The sequence below is a fragment of the Martes martes genome (genome assembly GCF_963455335.1).
Source record: "Martes martes genome assembly, chromosome: 1".
Lineage (NCBI taxonomy): Eukaryota > Metazoa > Chordata > Mammalia > Carnivora > Mustelidae > Martes > Martes martes.
This window is the reverse complement of record NC_137888.1, coordinates 14,027,208-14,048,027: the sequence shown is the minus strand read 5'-3', so window position 1 is coordinate 14,048,027 and position 20,820 is coordinate 14,027,208. Positions and strand designations below refer to the sequence as shown.

General features: G+C 38.9%; 2 protein-coding genes across 2 annotated transcripts; one reads left to right on the top strand and one right to left on the bottom strand.

Annotated features, from left to right (window-relative positions):
• Positions 1 to 1,594: 1,594 nt before the first annotated feature.
• Positions 1,595 to 14,201, top strand: LOC308345407 (uncharacterized protein; the record flags this gene model as incomplete). Its single annotated transcript, XM_080807522.1, has 3 exons — positions 1,595 to 2,107; positions 7,275 to 7,403; positions 13,412 to 14,201. The coding sequence occupies 3 exons, from the start codon at positions 1,595 to 1,597 to the stop codon at positions 13,880 to 13,882; spliced, it is 1,113 nt and encodes a 370-aa protein (XP_080663648.1). The 3' UTR covers positions 13,883 to 14,201.
• LOC308339559 (keratin-associated protein 14-like) lies at positions 9,059 to 9,952 on the bottom strand. The gene has a single exon (XM_080798348.1). It carries the CDS (start codon positions 9,910 to 9,912, stop codon positions 9,406 to 9,408), a length of 507 nt encoding a protein of 168 aa, XP_080654474.1. The 5' UTR covers positions 9,913 to 9,952; the 3' UTR covers positions 9,059 to 9,405.
• Positions 14,202 to 20,820: the final 6,619 nt, after the last annotated feature.

Genomic DNA, 20,820 nt, shown 5'->3' with positions numbered 1-20,820 from the left:
AAAACTGCTATAAATTTTATTGAAAGAATTCAATACTTTTAACATTATTGTTGTAAGTTTATTATGGTTTTATTGGTAAAATAAAATTTTGCCATCAACCATAATAGTATTCTCCCAGGCCTAGAATATCATTTAGCTGATTTTAATCAAGTAAGTAGTTAACTTTTAGAGAGAGTGGGTGGTGCGAAGGGGAGAGGGAGAGAGAGAATCTTAAGCAACCGCCATACCTAGGGTGAAGCTTGACATGGGGCTTGATCTCATGACCCTGAGATCATGATCTAAGCCCAAACCAAGAGTCAGATGCTTAACCAACTGAGCCACCCTGGCACCCCTATTTTATTTGTTTTTTTACTGATTTTATTTTAACATTGAACTTAGAAAGCAGCCGGTTATACTGTAAGAATATGATAAATTATCAAAATTTTAAAAAAATTGAATCTGTAGTTAAGCAATGGCAAAGAAAAAAAAAAGAAGAAGAAAAATGGAGAAAACCAAACTTAAACACAGAAAAAAAAACAAGAATGAAAAATGGTAGGGGGACAGATAGAGAAAAAGGAGAGAAAGAGAAACAGATTCATGTACCCCCAGAGGAAAAGGGACCTGGAAAAGAAACATTTAGGTAGGAAAATGAAGGGTGGTACCAGGTTGTGGAAGTGCCAGAAAATGATTCAAAACCCGTGTAGTGAAAAACTAAAACTTTCTGAAACGTTAGAAGCCCTGGATATTTATAAATGTAGATGATAAAATGGATAATACATCATTCTTCATAAAAATACTAAATTTGAAAGGTTGTAATTCTAAAGAATTAGGTGGAATTGGGATGGAACAGATCATCATTTAGTATTACACCAGAAAAAAGGCTGAAATCTCTGTTTTCTCTATTCTCTTTTAGCTATTCCCTGCCCTTGGCACACTAGTGTTTTCCTCTTGACTGCCTAGAAATGGGCCTACATTGACCTTCTTTGGGATTGCTTCAGCTGAGCCCTTGTGTTGTCACCTTTTCTTTAGATATGTGGCAAGGTATCTAGACACTGACAGATACTTTTATCTCTTTTCGTTCTCTCTTCACTGGATAAGAGACGCACTGGGTAACCACGACTTGATGCATTCTTTCTCTATTGCAGCCATAACAAATTACCAGCAAGGAATTTTGGAGCTTGTAGACTATGGTGACAAGGTGGATATTCCAGGAAGTCTCCATCCAGGCGGAAAGATGTTGATATACAGGACACCGATGCAGATAACATAAGCCCAAGGAAAAGCTCTCCTGGCTGTGGTGTTTCCTCATCATGATGGGATGAACATTAATGTCAAACAGTCATGGCATTTCTGACCTAGGAGCAGTTCATTGGCTTTGACTGTAACACCAAAATTATAGCACCCATAAATCCAAATGTGGGAAACTATTCAACTGCAATTACAAAGGATATTATTGAGTTACACATATGCAAAAGACCAGCTCTAACATAGGAACCGTGATTCTGTAGTGTGCCACACCTGTGGCTGAGAGTATATAAACACCCCAGCCCAGAGACGAAATTCAAACACAGAATCTCCTCACGGTCACTCAGCTGAACCCACATCTCCTGCCAACATGTCCTACAGCTGCTGCTCTGGAACCTTCTCCTCCCGCTCCCTTGGAGGCTACCTGCGCTACCCAGGATCCTCCTGTGGCTCTTACCCCAGCAACCTGGTCTACCGCACTGACCTCTGCTCTCCCAGCACCTGCCAGCTGGGCTCCTCCCCCTCCAGTGGCTGTCAGGAGACCTGCTGTGAGCCCACCAGCTGCCAGACATCCTGTGTGGTGTCCAGACCTTGCCAGACGTTCTGCTACCGCCCGAGGACCTCCTTGCTCTGTAGTCCCTGCTGGACTGCTTACCCCGGGTCTGTGGGCATTGGGTCCAGCAGCTACCATTCCCTGGGCTATGGATCCAGAAGCTGTTACTCACTGGGTTGTGGATCCCAGGGCTTCAGACCCCTGGGTTTTAGAATCTGTGGCTTCCCTTCTCTGGGCTATGGATCCAGATTCTGCCACCCAACCTACTTCACTTCTAGGAGCTACCAGTCATTGTGTTACAGGCCACCCTGTGTATCTGGCTTTTATAGAGCAACTTTTTGAGAGTCCAGATGCATTTGAGTATTGAAATCAAAGTCTCTACTTAGTACAGCCATCGTTTTCAACTCCACCATTTACTACTATTATTCTATTCCTAAATCATAAGTTTCTTGTAGCATTGAATTTTGGCCAACTGAACTTAATGAATAATCTCAAATGAACTAAATTCTGTACAATTGATGGAATATATGCTATTGGATTTTCATTGAAAAGTAATTAAAAATGAACATTTTAATCTAATAAATTCTTGTAAGCTGGCACTCAAATATATTGTTGATCTTCTTTTTATTATTATTATTTGCCTGTAGTTTTGTGCTTCATGGATCTGGGAGATTTTTGTAAAGATCAATACGACTCTGAGACTGGGTTTGGACACACAATATGATAGATTTGAAGAAATATCTGTTGACATTCTTTATGTTTCTTGTTGGGGAGTATTCATTTCCTGAAGGTCCATATTTTGCATGTCTCAATGTCAGTGACACGGCTGAGAATAAAGGTCATGAATTTTTGCTGATAAAAGAAAACAAAGAAATTGGTACATAAACTAGAAATGCAGACAACAAGAATATGATATAATTTATAAGGTAAAGTTATACATCAATAGACACGTACTTCAGAGTCTAGCATTTGAGTGGATTTTCAGCAGAAAAAAGATGAGCCTTAACTCCCAGGATAGATGCTATGTATGCTCTTTGTGGTTAGTCTAAGTGCCACGACCCTGCCTACCACAGGTGGTGTGTTCCTGACCCTTATGTATAAACATATGTGAGTTTTGAAATCTTAGGTAGGGAGTACCTACCTAAGAAAGGTTAAGGAAGTGTGAATAACCTCCTGATGCTTCTCCAAGGTTCAGCCTTTCAAGCTAAGAGCAACACACCTGAGCAGTGTTGAACAAACATTTATGTTTATTAATATCAGCCTCAATCACTATCTCCCCAAAATAGAGCTGAAGTCAAGAACGTGGGTGCAGGTGGTTTCCTTGGTATAAGGATCCCAGGGAGCAGGTTTGGGAGATAATAGAAGTTTAAAGAATCAGGGAGGAAAATCTCATAAAGGGACACATTTTTTAGTTAATATTACAGTGGGCAATGGGAACGTAATCTGTTTTGGCCTTCTTAGGGACTTATAGAATGACTCTCAGAATTATTTACCCCAGAATCTGATCAACAGGCAGAAGCATTTATCCATCAGCTCCAACTCTCATTGGTTTAGTGTTGTAGCCAGATGTATGTTAACTTCCTGGAACATCATTCGGTATACAAAGGAGGATTCACATGGGTTCCATTTGTTTTCCTGGCTGTGATCACAGAGAAGCTCAGGGAAAGAGTGAAGGAAATGCTGTGTTGGGTGGAGAAACTCTGTGCAAAGAGAGTTGGAGTGAAATTGTTCACTATAGCTGTGCCTGGGATCCGCTGAGAGAATGAGGATATAAAGGAGGACACAAGAGGTATCAGATATACCACTTCCATTTAATGCTCAAACATCCCTGTGAGAAAGATAAACATTATGTCCTATAGACCTTTCCAGACATAAGGGAATAAAAACTCAAAAGGATTAGAAGCTTGCCAAAGTTTATAAATCAAAGATCTTGTAGAATCTGACCTCTTGAATCTATTTTTTATTTTTCTTTATGTTTTTTGTTTCTGTTTTTGCTTTTTTTTTTTTTTTTTTAATATGCAATTCTTTGTTTAACCAAAGAGTAGCTGAGAACCCCTGGTACTACAGAAATTCCTTCATATGAATAGGCTTCAACTCCTATGGGATCTTGTTTCATTAGCCTCATGAATAGTGCCCAGAATAAAGAGTAGAAATGAAAACAAATTTAGCACTTAGGAGAAATGCATGAAGGAAGGGTGAGCTAATTTTATTTGAAAATATTTGTATTAACTATAATACTTAATAAAAGACTGAGAGAGAAATATATGACTACCTCTCAGGAAGAGATCCCTGGAAATCCTGAGTGCTGTGACAAATCCTATATTCCTCACTTTAATTATTATTATTAGTGTCACATCACAATGTTCCTTTCTTTAATACTAACACCATGAACAAAAATAACTTTAAAAAAAAAAAGCACTCTTACACCTCATTTGGTATATTCAAGTTCAATACCAGCAATTAGAGATGATCAACTTCTTGTTTAAACTTTTAAAAATAGGGTGCCTGGGTGGCTCGGTCATTAAGCATCTGACTTCAGCTCAGGTCATGATCTCAGAGTCCTGGGATCGAGCATTGGACTCCCTGCTGAGGGGGAGTCTGCTTCTTCCTCTCCCTTTACTACTCTCTGTTTATGTCTCTGTGTGTGTGTCAAATAAATAAAATCTTTTTTTTTAATTGAAAAAGAAAATAAAAAGATAAAGATGATTCTTATGTAACTTGGCAGATTTCTTAATTTTCTTTCAAATTCCCAAACATAAACACTACTGTTCCTAGAAACTTTTCTATGAAAATTAAAAAAGAGAAACAGTAAAATTGCCAAAATCTTGTGATATCTCCCAAAACCTGTAAACCGCAGTCGCATCTTGGTGAGTCAGGTTGAAGGAGTGGAAGCAACCTGAGTAAAATCGTGAGAAAGTCCTTGAGTAGAGAAAAGGAGTACTGTTTGTGCAGAAATAACATAGGTGTGTTTGGGGGGTAGGGAGGGGGAGATTTAGAATGTAGCATGGCAGAGCAGTAGCCCAATCAAGAAAGAGAAGAAAATCTCCTGTGTGTGCTTTGTTATATAAAACAGCATACTAACAGCCTAAACACCAGCAACACAAAGGCACAAGGATAATAATACAACAGATGTGATTTATGAGGTAAAGAAAAGCATTGATTGCCAAACTAACCTACTGTGGATATTCGTGAATGCTTTTAAAATTTTAAAACTACAACTTCCTCTTTCATTAGCAGAATATTACAGTTTGGATACAATTATGAGTTATTTGTTTACAATACTTACAGCTGTTACTTCTTCTTCATAGGAATCTTACCTGTCTTTACCAAGATGTTGTCCTTCTCCTGATTTACACTTTTTATTATTACTGAGGCAACCAATAATTTTATCTTTGATGTTGACCTTTTTAAATAATTTTACATTAACATTGTCAAATAGAGCTTTATGAACTTTACTTGGATTCTTTGTACTGTGCTGGAGAGAGGAACATTTTACTTCTACTCTTGAGATTCTTTGGCTGGTCTAATAATTAAATTGATTTTAAACAGATGAACTGGGGCGCCTGGGTGGCTCAGTGGATTAAAGCCTCTGTCTTTGGCTCAAGTCATGATCCCAGAGTCCTGGGACCCAGCCCCGCATTGGGCTCTCTGCTCAGCAGGGAGCCTGCTTCCCTTCCTCTCTCTGCCTACTTGTGATCTCTGTCTGTCAAATAAATAACTAAAATCTTTTTTAAAAATTTTAAAAACCAGATGAACTGGAGTAAGACAAAAGTTTAATAATTATTGTATAACTCCATGGTGGAGAGTAACCCCTTGAAATGGCCAAAGCCATCACCTTAAATACCATCTGTAGCTCAAGACAAAGGAAGATTTTGGGGGTAGGGAGTCAGTTACAGAGGTGACCAGGAAAAGACCAGTAAACAAGGCTGAAGCTATTATGCAGATTGAGATTTCTGGACTGTTGAGTCCTTCCCCTTTTCCTGGCATGGGGTGGGGCGGAGGAGGCACTCCTACAAAGAGAGGTTTCCCTTATGAATAAAAATGTCTCTTGTAAAAGGGTAACTTCTACTCAATTTTCAGATCTTCATCTGTGTCTGCGTTTTCTTAAAAATACCCAGATTAAAATAATCGCCAGGACAAGGAAGCATATTTTGAGGTGGCAGATTCAAATGGATGGAGAAATCAAATTGTTATTAGAATTAGTTCATTTCCTACGTAAGCCTTTGACAATATGGACATAAAACTGCCTTCATCCAATCCTTAGTGAAGTTTTTCTGCTGCTAATAGAAGAGCACATCAACAGCTATTGATTTTGTGTGTGTGTTATTTTGCGTGCACAGGAAAATTTAGGGTTTAAGACAAGTGAAAATCATTTAGAATAGTTATTTGACCTCAATGAAAATGTATGCATCTCAGTGATCCGATAATCTTTTGCAACTGCTAATGATAAGTCATCATCTTTGGGAGCAACTGGTGATGTAAATTTACCAGAAAGAGAACTCCAATATGGAAGAAAATAGAGCCCCAATTAGGACAGCTGCCCAGAAAAGAGGATCTTCAGGAGAAAGAAAGTGCTCCAGAAAATGAACAGTCTTTATAGGATAATATGCTTTTCTACATCTTGGAAAAGCTCAAAACAATTGTAGATGAGCATATAGGTAGAAATCCTAAGTTTGAACATCAAGGAATTCGGAGAGTAGGAGCACTGATTGATATCTCAAGGACAAGACGGTTTTCCTTTAGGCTACTCATTCACAAAGCAGATGTACAATGCATGCGTGGTGGGCCATAAATCAGACTTCCGGTTTGAACAAAGTTTATATACAGTCATGCTGACTTAGAAAGAAGTCTAAAATGGCTTCCTTAGAGAGTTTTTCTTTCATCACAATCTTAAAAAAAAAAAAAAAAGAAACTACTTTCAGGGGGCTGGCTCAGTTGGAAGAGCATACACCTCTTGATTTGCAGGTCGTGAGTTTTGAGCAGCATATTGGGTGTAAAGATTACTTACATACTTGCTTACATAAATACAAAATCAGTATATACACACATGGGTACACATAAAAAAAAATAAAAAAAAACCTCAAAGAACACTTCTGCTTTCTTTTGAGCAGGTTATTGTTGCTTCTTCAGCAAAATTGTCTCTGAATTTTCATGTGGTCCGTGACGTTGCTGACCCCCATGGTAGATAGTAAATGGCATCAAATTGTTGTACAAATGAAATATTCACCATCAACTTGCTTTAGGAACAGAAATTACCTATTCACTTTTTCACTGAAGATGAACTTCTTTCATTTTAGCTCATTGCTCCTGAAAATAATTTTTTGCAAAGTTTAAAAAAGAAAGATAGCCCCAGAAAAAACAAATAGTTGCAGGTTTAAACAATATAATATATGGTCAAGCCACTCCAGCAAGAGCATGTAAATTATTCTTTATATGCTGTGTGGTGGCCTCAATTTCTTGCTCTTATTTCATGCACAACCCATTGGTTATTCTCAAGTTCCTCACTATCTCCACCTACTGGTCACTTGGTGTATATTATCGCATGCTGCAGCCTACGGAAAAAACCCTATCAGTACTTACTGGCTGCTTTAGATCAACAAATAACCTGCCGCCAGCATATGAATGTGTAAGCGGTCCTATCCCTTGTATCTGAGTGTAATTTGTCTTTCAATGATCCCTCTGCACACTGTCTTTGAAAGAAAAGTGACAGTTCTATTTTACTCAAAAAAGGATGAACAAAGGAAGCACAGAAGTCTTTTCTTCCAGATTTAATGTTGGTTAGAGTAAAACCACTGCTCACTATGCATACATCTTATACTCCACGAGCTAAAAGCATGACCAAAGTTGGAGGTCTCCCAAACCAATCTCACTTACACTAATTCAATTATCACTCATTATAAATAAAAAGTAAAAAAAAAAAAAAACTAAGACCATTACCAGAGGAGATGGGATGCTGAGACAAACAGAATGAACCAAGACATATGGTTACCCTGTGGGTGAGAATCTAGTTATCTGTACCTTTTTCTTTTTTAAGATTTTATTTATTTATTTGAGAGAGAGAGAATGAGAGGAGAGAGGTCAGCGGGAGAAACAGACTCCCCATGGAGCTGGGAGCCTGATGTGGGACTCGATCCCGGGACTCCAGGATCATGACCTGAGCCAAAGGCGGTTGCTTAACCAACTGAGCCACCCAGGCACCCTAGTTATCTGTACCTTTAGTAATGTTGTCCTTGACTTAGTGGATAAAAGTTTGGGGCAGAACTGATTCCCAGGTCATCAGCTGCCTGGATGTTTAGCTGAATGCTATAACAACAGAATATTTGCACCGGTCTTGAGTTTGTTTTGTTGTTGTTTTCAAACAAGTGTTATTAACTGAACAACCAAAAAGCAGGAGCAAGTTGGGATTTCATCAAACCTACAGGACTGACTATAGTGGGGCTACTTACTAATAAATGTTGGAATGTGTTAGATATTTCATTTAGAGACTTGATTTCTTTTTATCATTATTATTATTATTTACTTTTTATTTTAATTCCAGTATAGTTAACACACAGTGCTACTTTAGTTTCAAGTGTACCATATAGTGACTCAACATTCGAGACTTGGTTTCCTATGTCAGTTGAGTGGGGTGAGTGGAACCTCACCAAATCTAACTCACTAACGTCTAACTTCTAACTGGAGAGCTTCACTCCACTTTTGCATGTACTTTAGGACATATTTTATTAGAGTTGCTTTCCTTTCAAAATTCTGTAGTGTATTTAATATCCATTATAATTTATAATTATTTTATATAAAACACCTAAATTTCTAACTCCATGCAGAACAAAAGGCCACAGTGGTTTGTAGTCTTAAAAATGTGTTTCTAGGTTTTATCATATGAAGGTATGGAGTGGAGATTAAAGATAAAACAATTTCTTTCAAACCAAAAAGACAGTTGCTGGTTTTATTTTTTATTTTAAAGTAAATATATAAATATATATATATATATATTTATTTATTTATTTCAGAGAAAGAGAGAGCATGAGTAGGGAGGAGCAGAGGGAGAGGGAGAAGTGCACTCTGGGCTAAGTACAGAGCACAGTATGGGGTTCAATCCCACAACCCTGAGATCAGGACCTGAACCGAAATCAAGAGCTAGATGTTCAATGAACTGACCCACCCAGGAATCCCTTAAATAAAAAAATTTTTGAATGATAAATGCAAATACAGGAATATCCAGTCAGATATTGAGAAGTAGTTTTGAAGACACAGAGTAAACAAATAACACGAAAACATATATGTGAATGTCACGTAACATACTTTTATTTAAACTTAGATTTTTCCATTTTGTAAAATTTGAAATAAATGTACTAGAAGAAATAACCAGGAGATATTAAGAAAGATTTAAAAAGAAATATGTTTCAATATTGCATGCATAACTATAAGAAAGTTGTTTCAACATCTTTCTTCCATGAACATATATTCCAATTACTGGAATTCAAATTATTTGTAAACCATAGAAGGTCACAATAGAAGTCAAATTTGTAAGCTAATGATAAGGACAGACATCAACAGATAGCATGGATCTTGACATAGTTGGTATTGTGGTAAATTTCTAGACATAGTAGGTATTATGTTCCAACATAAGATTAGTAGAAGCCAGATCCACAGGTTGGTTGGTAGAAAGCAGACTGGCAGCTTCTAGAAGAGTAGTAGAGTGGACGGTAAAAGCTGGATCTACAACCCAGGGATGAAAAGGCACTGGGACCACAGCCCACTGACTGGAAACCACCCAATCCAAAGCCCAGAGAGGGAGAGCCACAACCCAAAGATTGAAAGCCGCTGGAACCAAAGCCCAGAGACCCTGTATAAGTTGTCTGGCAGGGACTGAAGAGCGCAGAGGTCCTCGAGGGGTAGCAGGATGTCTGGCAAGGTCTGGACACCAGGTAGGACGTCCGGCAGCTGGTGGGCTCACAGCAGGTCTCTTGACAGCCACTGGAGAGGGAGGAGCCCAGCTGGTATGTGCCGGGAGACTGGAGGTTAGTGCTGCAGAACAGGTTGCTGGGGTAAGATGAGCCGCAGAAAGATCCTGGGTAGCGCAGGTATCCCCCAAGGGACTGGGAGGAGAAGTTTCCAGAGCAGCAGTTGTAGGACATGGTGACACGAGATGTGTTGTACAATAAGAAGCTTCTGAGTTTGAATGCCACTTCTCAGACTGGGGCATTTATATACCCTTATCATTGGGTGTGCCACCCACATGACACATAAAAACAGGTTACCTTCTGCTTTTAACTGAATTGAAAAGATCATCATAATCAAACATATGTAGTGTTTGTGGTTTTACAACTGGAAAGTGCAGTAGTGTTTGTGCCTTGGAATTCAGGTAATAGTGTTGAATCTTCAAAGCTATTAGTCATCTCCCTCTACCAAAGGTCACCCAGCAGATCACTCAAAGTACTGCTTCAGAGGTAGACAGTGTCTGGGATGAGGAAAGCTGGCTTAATTAAAAATAATTGATACCCCTTTCACAATCTGTCTCAAAATTGTTGCCATCTGGAGAGCAAAGTTGCTAACTAACTGATCTATTCATAGTCATTTCTTTTAAACAAAAACACACATTGATTGTTGCCAAGCAAGTTTACTTAATGAATAGTGTCATCAGAAGGCAGCAGTGATAATATGCAAGATGTAGGAGGATTTTTTTTTTAAGTCAGCTCTCAATTTGAACGGCTTCCGTGAAATATTAACTGAGGTTCCCTCATTTCCCATGTTCCTGCTTAAACCGTATGCAGACTGGTAAGAGTTGATCTCAGTTTTTCTTTCTTTTGTGGAAGCATTTACTTTGGTATAAGTTAAATATTGAAGTTGTTTTATATTATTCTGGAATGTTAGAGGAGATTCATCTAAGATGTTGAAAAAGCATTAAAGGGGCGCCTGGGTGACTCAATGGGTTAAGCCTCTGCCTTCGGCTCAGGTCATGATCCCAGGGTCCTGAGATCGAGCCCCACGTTAGGCTCTCTGCTTAGCAGAGAGCCTGCTTCTCCCTCTCTCTCTCTGCCTGCCTCTCTGCCTACTTGTGATCTCCATCTGTCAAATAAATAAATAAAATCTTTAAAAAAAAAGAAAAAGCATTAAAAATGACAAAACATGGCAAAAACTCCCCGTGTATTTCTATCTCTAATCAGAGGCAGTGCTTATCACTAAAAAAATTCCCCAGAACCTGGAAAATGTTCTTGTTCTAAAGAAAGTTTATAAGGTAATTGCCTTGAAGTATTGGACCAAAGCAGCCATCTTAAGAAGATTCTTCCTTGCCTTGGAAAGCAACATACATCACTTTGACTTAAATTGTTTTCAGGTGTTTCTGACAAGTATTACAAAACTTCTAAAATAATGGTCATATTTTTTCTTGTTCTATGACTTGTATTCCACTTCTACATAGTAGGGTAATGAAGATTGATACCTTGATTGAGAAGGTTCATCTTGCCACAGCTTCTGGGCTGTTTGATTCATTCCTTTCACACTAAAGCATACCCTTCCACTTCTGAACAAAAACGTTGGAGTGCAAAAACCTCCATTTTGTTGAGAAAAGAATGTTCAAGAATTACCTAATATCTGACTCATAGAATATTCTTCCACAGAAATAGCTGATATGAGTGATAAATGAAAATGCTTGAAAACCATTTTGTCTACTCAAAATGTTCAGACCCATAAAGTTTACAATTTGGGGGTTTAGCAATTATCCCCAGTCCTCTACCAGACTGGAATCACATTTATAATATCCTGACAAGGTATTCCCAGTGCCCTCAAGGTGGAAATCTCATTACCTACAGAAGTAACTTGTTTTAGATTTTTAACGGAATCTTCCTTTAAAACTTCCACCTAGCAATCTCAGTTCTTTCTAGAGTAAGTCTCAGCTCATTTCCATTGGACAACATATCGGTTTTTGAAGATGGGTGTCTTATGAGGTTTGCTGATTCCGATAGGTTATTTTAAGCCATTTCCTGCACCTATGCACTACTCTACTTGTGGTCCTCAATGATGCACCTGATAGGAGGGTTTAGAAAAATACTTATAATACTAGTCTTCTAGGCAGAACATATATGTCACATCAGAGGTCCCAAGGGCGTTCATTCTTTATTTCACATTATCATCTGTTCTGATTCCCCCCAACCCCACTTCAACTTCTAAAGATCATTTGTAACTATGAATTCTTCCAACACTCGATCTTTCTTTGAAGTCTACATGGGGTAGACACTTTCCTAATTACTTGATTTTATTTACCTTCTGTAGTAAAATTCCTACCCTATGAAAGGAAATTAAGAGAACAAAAGCCCATATTTTATGTGTAGCCCTTATTCTTCAGTTCTCAAAACATCAACGCTACCAAAAATTTACTTAAACTTCATGGGGATGAAGAGTTTTTGGTAATTTATCCAGGATTTCTATCAAAAACCAAGTCAACTTCACGGCTAGGATTCTTCAACTTCAGTATTTTTACAATTAATCTTCAATGTACTCTTGCAAATATTGGACCCTTTATGCTTTTTTTTTTTTTTTTCAGGTTTTACTTATTTGAGAGAGAGCAAGAGCATGAGCATGTGGGGAAGTGGGGCAGGGAGAGAGGGAGAAGCAGATTCATGACTGAGCAGGGAGCTCCACACAGGACTCTATTCCAGGACCTGAGATCACAACCTGAGCAGAAGTCAGACACTTAACCGACCGAGCCTCCCAGGTGCCCCTGCGCACTTTATTTTATTTTATTTTATTATTTTATCTTATTGTACTTTATTTCAGAGAAAGAATGTGTGGGTGAGAGAGCAGAAGCAAGAGGAACAGCAGAGGGAGAGGGAGAAGCAGACTTCCTGCAGAGCAGAGAGCCCAAAACAGGGCTGGATTGCAGGACTCTGAGATCATGACCTGAACTGAAGGCAGACACTTAACTGACTGAACCACCCAGGTGCCCCTGGACCCTTCATTCTTAAATCAAAAACCTGTACACACAAAAGCAGCTTGGGTACTTATGCTATAAGAAAACCAAAATCCAAATATGCAGGGCACACATTTAACTTTCTTACTAATTAAGTGTTCTTAGTGGGTTATTTCTTCTATAAGGTCTACAAGATTTGGAAAATGAAACAGATATTAAGGATTGTAGGTTTTTTTGTCTTGTTTTGGTTTGGTTTGGTGTTTGTTTGTTTGTTTGTTTTCTGTTCTCAACTGGGTTCCTAAACTTGGGACAAAATAAATATGCCCTCCAGACCACAAAGTATTTTTTTAGAACTTTAAACAGAACAAAATTCTCGCTGTGTTACCCATTCGATACAATATCTTGAGGGATAGGATGAATGAAACACCAATCTTACAGGGACAATTACCATACAATTATATTCATCTACCCAAGCTAGTTGAATGAGAGATGACATCTTTGCTCATAAACAATTGCTTTGAAAACCTAATGAAATTCTTTCATTTAAAAGTCTGCCTTCATTTAAAAAAAAAAAAAAAAGGTCTTTGAAGGTTAATGTATTTCATTTTGACTGGAGACTAATTAAGCATTCTTATTAAAATGGGCACATGCTACTAACCCATTGCTAGGTTATATAAGCGTCCAGTAGAAGGTAACAGTCACACTCAGCAAACCTCTCTGCAACTCAGCTGAACTCAGAACTCGACATGCATTACAACCGCAGCCCTGGAAACGTCTCCTCCCACTCTCTTGGAGGTTGCCTGGGGTACCCATGTTCCGCCTACGATTCTTTCTACTCCAGCAATGTAGTCTACTCTCCCAGCACCTGCCAGCTGGGCTCCTCTGTCTTCAGTGGCTCTCAGGAGATCTGCTATGAGCCTACCAGCTTGGGGACGTCCTGTGCTGGAGCCAGATCCTACCAGAAATCCTGCCTCTGCCCAAAAAATTCCATCTTCTTCAGTCCCTGTCAAACAAATTACATCGGGTCTCTGGGATGTGGAAATATTGGCCTTGGGTCTCTTCATTATGGAACCACTGGTTTCCAGTCTCTGGGCTGTGGGTCCAGCTTCAGTCATCCAACTTACTTTACTTCCAGGAGTTGTCAGTCAACTTGTTACCAACCAGTCTTTAGCTCTCACTTTTTTGGATCAACTTGCTAAAATTCCCCATTATTTCACCATTGTGTCTCTGCCTTATGAAACCTTAACATGTAGACTGTCCAATATCTGTGATTACTGACCATCTGCATCACCAGGACTTGCCATCACCATCTCTCCCAGAGTATGTGATTCACTATGGACAAAGTAACCTTGGCCTGTGACCTATGAGATATATGAGATAAATCTTGGATTTTCATTTTTATGTCAATGCTCAGAGTCCCTTTCATTCCTCTCCAAGATTTTTCTCTTATTTTTCTCCTAGGATTCTTTCACTTAAGTATATTTCAAATAGCACTGACATTTAAAATAAATTTTTCCATACCATGAATTATGGCACTCCATTTTTCTTTTTCATATGGTACATTTGTTGAATGTAGCCAGTGCCTTCAACTGTCATCATTAGGTAAGCACCTTTTTGTTTTGCTTTGTTTGTTTCATAGGTTTTATTAATACGTTACTGAATAGAAAACAAGAAATTTAAAGGATAATTTAAATATGTGACATATCTTACAGGTTAAGAATTTGTGTACCCTGATAGATGAATTTGTTTATCTAACTGCTTTAGAAAATTTTGTGTTTAGTTAGGCATTCACTGCAAAAATATTTATTGAGTTTTGATTATAGACCTGGCATCATCCTGAATAAAGGCATAAATTCCCTGCCTTCATGAAGTTCACACACATACAATTCTAATTTACTGTCATGTAGCAAGTGTAATAATGGGGACAAAAAAATTAAGTTTCAGTAGGAATACAAAGAACAGGGACTTCAAAAAAAGTGTGAGGGGAAGAAAGTGTGAGGAAATCATATAAAATTCATCATTGACAACCCAAAGAGTTACCATGTCGTATTTAAAAAAAAAAAAATCTTGTTGATCTAATGTGTTAGTTGTAGTCCTTTGAGAAATATCTGCCAAACAGGGTTTGATCTAAAATTTTTTGGAGAAAATGCCTGTCAGGGAAAATGGAGAGGTAGCTGGAGAATTCTGGGAGAGTCATCAGACCACAATGAAGATTTGAATTCAGTGAAGGAAAGAGAGAAGCAAAGAAGGAATGTTGGATTGGAATAACTTTCTTCAGAGCAGATCCAAGAGAGCTTTGATAAGTTATCCATTAAAGTAGTTCCGTGTCTCACAGACAGAGATGGGCCTGCCTTAGTATCCCTTCCAAGCTCAGTAACTGGGCAAGGAAAGGGCATGGTATGACGTTGGCATGCATGTGGTGGTAGATTCAGAGACTGGAGACTAGAGATGTCAGTCAATCATCTTCCCTGCAGAGGGAGGTGTGAGAACTACATTTTCATAGCTTCCATGATGTTTATTCTGATTTATAATAATGCAAAATAGTGATAAATGGTGAAATGATAAATAAAAAGATGGAATTTTTCATGAATTAAATTCAGTATCTTTTTTTTTTTTTACTTAATTTGGTCAAAAAATTAATTCCTGAAACAGACCCTATCTAGGACTCAGTGAGTGAAACTCTAACTCTATAGCTGAATATGAGAAGGAATTGAGAATTACTGGATGGCCATCTTTGATTTTAAATATAACTAATGTATTAAACTTGCTAGACCCAATAGGGTATAATTAAGAAATTGCTTCATCTTTCTCGTGATATTGAATTTCGCACTTGACCTGAGGGCTCTAACTAGCCTGGATCTTGAACAATTCCATGGGCAGATCTATGATCACATTAAGATATTAAGAAACATCTTTATCTCATATTAGTAGTTAATTTCAATCCACTATAAATTAAAAATCAGCATTATAGCTACATCTAGCCTCCTCCCTTTTTCTTTAATTTAGGCCTGTCATGTGATTTGATAGGCCACTGGTGACATGATCATTTGGTTTAAACTCCTTGCTCTCCCTTGTCTTCCATCAATATGCTACTCCCAATTTCTCCTGTTCAAGTCAGAGAGAAAAGACAGGAGGAAAGAAAATGAGAACTCAAGGTCATCCATTCCAGCATGCTTTAGACTACTTGTGTCAAAGTGACTTCATTGTTTCAGGAAACTTTACCCGGGAAAAGGTGAGATTAAACCAATGAATCATTTCACTGTATTCTTCAGGAAACTTTTATAGACTAGCTTACTGGACAAAGTGGTCTGTAGACCTGGAAAAACAGAGTCCAAAGTAAGCAACCATTTGCTTATCGAGAGACCTGTGCCAGTATGTTCTCTTTGCTATGCTCGCCAGTCCTAAAATATCATATAATAAGTTTACCCAGTCCCAATCAATTTCCTGCCCTGACACCATTTGAACCTAGAATCTCACTTCTAACACCTCTCTTGGGAGTCAACAGCTCAAACTCCCAGCATCCTCCCCTCATGCAGGAAGTTTGGCTATATTTCATTTTGCTTAAGTAACCTACTGGTTGATATTCAAAGGTGTTCAAAGGGACGTAAAAGTGTTCACTTAGCTAGTGTTGTTTGTGATTCTGTCTTTGCTGTTGAAGATCCTCAGTTTTCACAGGTGTCTGAATAATGGCTCTTTCCCTAGTGGAGTCTGTGGCATGTTTTCCAGAAAGCATCTTGTTACCACCCTACACCACTGCCTGGAACCTTCTGCACTGAACCATTCACCTGACAGTGACCATACTCTCTCACAGCTTCTTGCTACTTCCTCACCCTCCATCCCTCCCGCCACCAGAGCTGCGTCCCATCCAGCTTTCTTCTGCTAGCATCTGTTTGCTCTAGAGACAGACCTCTTGGCCGAGAGGAAACACACACACTATCTGCTTATCCATGGAAGCAGAGTTTGCTGCTAGAGCAGCTTCTTTTCACTCAGCCAACACTGATGACTCACTGCAGCATTTTGGGAGAGATACAGGGAATCCTAGTCACTGTAACTCACAGCCTCCAAGAAACATAGACAATTTTCTGCCTTGTCCCCTCAGTGGCACTAAGGCACAAAATCCCACAGGTATCCCATTCTTTTTATTGATTTATTTATTTTTACGATTTTATTTATTTATTTGACAGACAAAGATCACAAGTAGGCAGAGAGAGAGGAGGAAGCAGGCTCCCTGCTGAGCAGAGAGCCCGATGCGGGGCTCGATCCCAGGACCCTGGGTTCATGACCTGAGCCAAAGGCAGAGGCTTTAACCCACTGAGCCACCCAGGCGCCCCTCCCATTCTTTTTATTAACATGGCACATTTAGCAAATGCATCCTGTACTTTTCAACTGTCTTCACTGGGTCAACATTCTTTGTTTTGTTTCATATTTTTGTTCATATATTTTGTTTCATATATTTTATTAACATTTTTGCTGGACAGAAAGGAGAGAGGTTAAATAAGAGTTGAAATCTATGACATAGCTCATGTTTTGAGAGATGTATATTCTCTCCTAGGTGCCTTTATTCATCTAATTGCTTCAGTTTGGTTTTTTTTTTCAGTTAGGCATTCATTACATTTGTTGAGCTCCTATTATATAAAATATCCCTATTGTATAGGATAAGATTACTGTTGCCACTTCTGGGAAGCCACTGTCCACGGATGGTACTTGTGACCTTCTCTCCCTTCACAAGAAATGAGAAGTACTGTGTGTGTGTGTGTGTGTGTGTGTGTGTGTTGTGGGAGGGTGATATCATTTTATCAGAATGAACTACTTGAGAGTAAATCTCTCCCCCTTATGAATATCTAAGCCTTAGGAATGTCTAAGCTTCTCCTGAAGGTTAAAACATTCTCAAAAACTATAAAATGGTTTGGCCGTGTCTTCTCTTGAAGATGTGACTTGAGAAAGAGAGATACGTGTGGACAGAGAGAGAGATGCACACACACACACGGAGATTTAAGGAATTATCTCATATGACTGTGAGAGCTGGCAACTCCAAAACTCCTAGGGCAGGCCAGGGGGCTGAAAACTCAGGCAGGCTTTCTATTTGTCATCTTGAGCAGAATTTCTTCCTCTAGGAGAAAACTTTGTTTTTGCTCTTAAGGCCTTAACTGATTGGACAAAGCCCACCCACATTACCTAGAATAATCTCTTTAAAAGAAAACTGATTGTAAATGAAAATTAAATCTACAAAATATCTTCGCAAGAACAGCAAAACTAGTTCTTGGCCGAACAACTAGGCACCATAACCTAACCCAGCTGACACATAGAAATTATCTACCACAATCTCCGTTCTCTTGAAAATCTGGGCTGAGGATATCTATTGCATAATATATACAGTATAAATTAGTGCATAAGACCTTAAGCAGGAGTAAATTAAAATTTTACTTGTAAGTAATCTTCCTCTCAGTTTATAAAATTATTTTCATACTTTTTTTAAATCATTTTTTAAAAGATTTTATTTATTTATTTGACAGAGAAAAAGAGAGATAATGAGAAAGGGAACACAAGTAGGAGGAGTGGGATCAGGAGAAGCAGGCTTCTCACTGAGCAGGAAGCCCGATGCGGGGCTCCATCCCAGGACCCTGGGATCATAGCCTGAGCCACAGGGGCATGCTTAACGACTGAGCCACCCAGGGGCCCCCATTTTTCAGATTCTTAAGTCTAATTTGTAAGAGAGATTTCTAGCCGTTTCACAGTTGCCCACTGGAATATGGAAACCTCTTAATACGTATCTGTGTGTGTTGATAAGAACAATTTCTTTTCTGCTAATGATCTCTCCAATGCAGTCTTGCTAGGAACACAACTCTGGCTACCTGTGCACATGAGACACATTAGGGCAGAGGACAATGTTCAAGGAATTTATTTCCAAGAAAATTTTCTTTGAAGGATTCATTTGTTTATTTTAGAAAGAGCAAGAGAGCACATGAGCAGGGGAAGGGGCAAAGGAAAGGAAGAGAGAGAATCTCCAGCAGACCCAACCCCCCACCCCACGGAGAACCAAGACCAATGAAGGGCTCCATCTCACAACCCTGAGATCATGACCTGAGCTGAAACCAAGAGTCACCCACTTAACCAACTGAGCCACCCAGGAACCGCCTCCCTCCCCACCCCCCAATAATCTATTTGCCCATCTTATGCTATTTCTGGTCATAGTATTTCTCATGTTTGCTTCATTCATTAGCTTTTGTCATACCCACCCCATTTTTGTCATGCCCTTCTTTTATCATTCTCTACCTTTCTGCTTTGCTTCCTGCACTTTAACCCAGAATTCATTCTCTTTATAGTTTCCAGAGCTCCTGGCACTATTAGCATTTGCACTGGGTACTTCTTTGTCAGGATAGGGGTGTCTTGTGCATTATAAGATATTTTATAGCTTCCCTGACCTCTTCTCCCTGATGCCAGTAGCACCACCAACCCCTCCACACACACACACCCTATCTCCCTTGTCACAATCACAAATGTCACCAGGCATTACCAATTGTCTGCTAGAGGCAAAAGTATTCTTCCTTTAGGACCACTGATTGAGATGGTGTCTGGGGAATGAGGTGCTTGGGATAGTTCTTAACCGTGAACACTGAACATATCCCCTATTTGGGATGAAGATAGGGCAGTGAAAATAAAATATGGTCTTACTCCATGCATGAATAAGGTGTTATAAGTGATGACTACTGGATAAATGCATGTATATTTCATAAATCTAAAATAATGTTGAGCTACTTACTTGGTAAATACTATTCCACTATCACACACGAATGAAGTAATTGTGATGATGTTGATAATTGCAATGACCTGTTCAACTGCAATTAGAGAAAAAAAGATGGCATTTTTGTGACCAGTTTCTCAGTCCCAGAACATTTAAGTTCTCTGTGGGAATCATACTCACTCTTTGATCATCCTGGACCAAGGAAAAATAGCAAGACTTGGATTATCTTCTCACTATATTTTCAGACAATTAAGACCAACTGAGACCAATTCCTGGTTTATAGACTTTGCTTTAATATCTTTGGGTATTCTCAGGGTTTTCTTCAATTTGTCTGACTCATTCTGTGTACTCCACAAAAAAAAGACTTCAATTCTTAGTATCAACCGGCAGTGATAGAGCTGATCATAAACTACCTTTCCTCATTTTGAAGCTTGGAAGCTGATACCATGGGTTTCACTCTTTAAGTATCTCAACACCTCATTTCAATTCATCATGTGAGCACTTTACTGACTTTGAACTTCTTCAGCTGTGTCTACCAAATATGTCATGCTAACAAGCATCGGCTCGAAGAGATTCATATTTCAAATACAAGAAAACAAGTTCGTTAAACAAATATTTATTTGTCCCCGCTACGTGACAGAGTTTATGTTAAGTCCTGGAGGATGTAAGTTGAAGCGACAATGTAATGGAATTCGTCACACGCCTATCAATATTAGGAATTAACTATAACTCTAATCAGACCTGCGTAGTCTCACGAGAAAAGAGATGGAGATTGAAGGACTTTCCAGAAGAAGCGAAGCTCAAGTGAGGACCTAGACAATAATGCATTTGATCAGGCAGAATAAAGTCACAGGAAACGAAATAGGACAAGGACAGTGTGCAAAGTACTTGTTTGAGGAAGGGCAAGGAACCTCCCTTTCCCTTTGCATTTGGAAAAGAGCTTGAACCAGAAAGGGTATTTGTTCATGGATATCATGCTAACAAATTTAGATTAGATGACAAAAGGAACTGGAGAACAGTGGAAATTTCTGAGTAATTCTAGAATTTCCTTCTGTCACCTAAATTTAATATGCTTTTGGGGAGCATGTTTTAAATAAGAACTTTTACTTGGTTGTTTTAGTTGATGTTTTATTTGCAATAATATTTCTTTTTTTTAATATTTTATTAATTTATTTGACAGAGAGAGAGAGAGAGAGATCGCAAGCAGGCAGAGAGATAGGCAGAGAGAGAGGGGGAAGCAGGCTCCCCACCAAGCAGAGAGCCTGACGTGGGGCTCGATCCCAGGACCCTGAGATCATGACCTGAGCTGAAGGCAGAGGCTTTAACCCACTGAGCCACCCAGGCACCCCTGCAATAATATTTCTAATTCACTTTTTTCCCCCATGTTTTGTCATT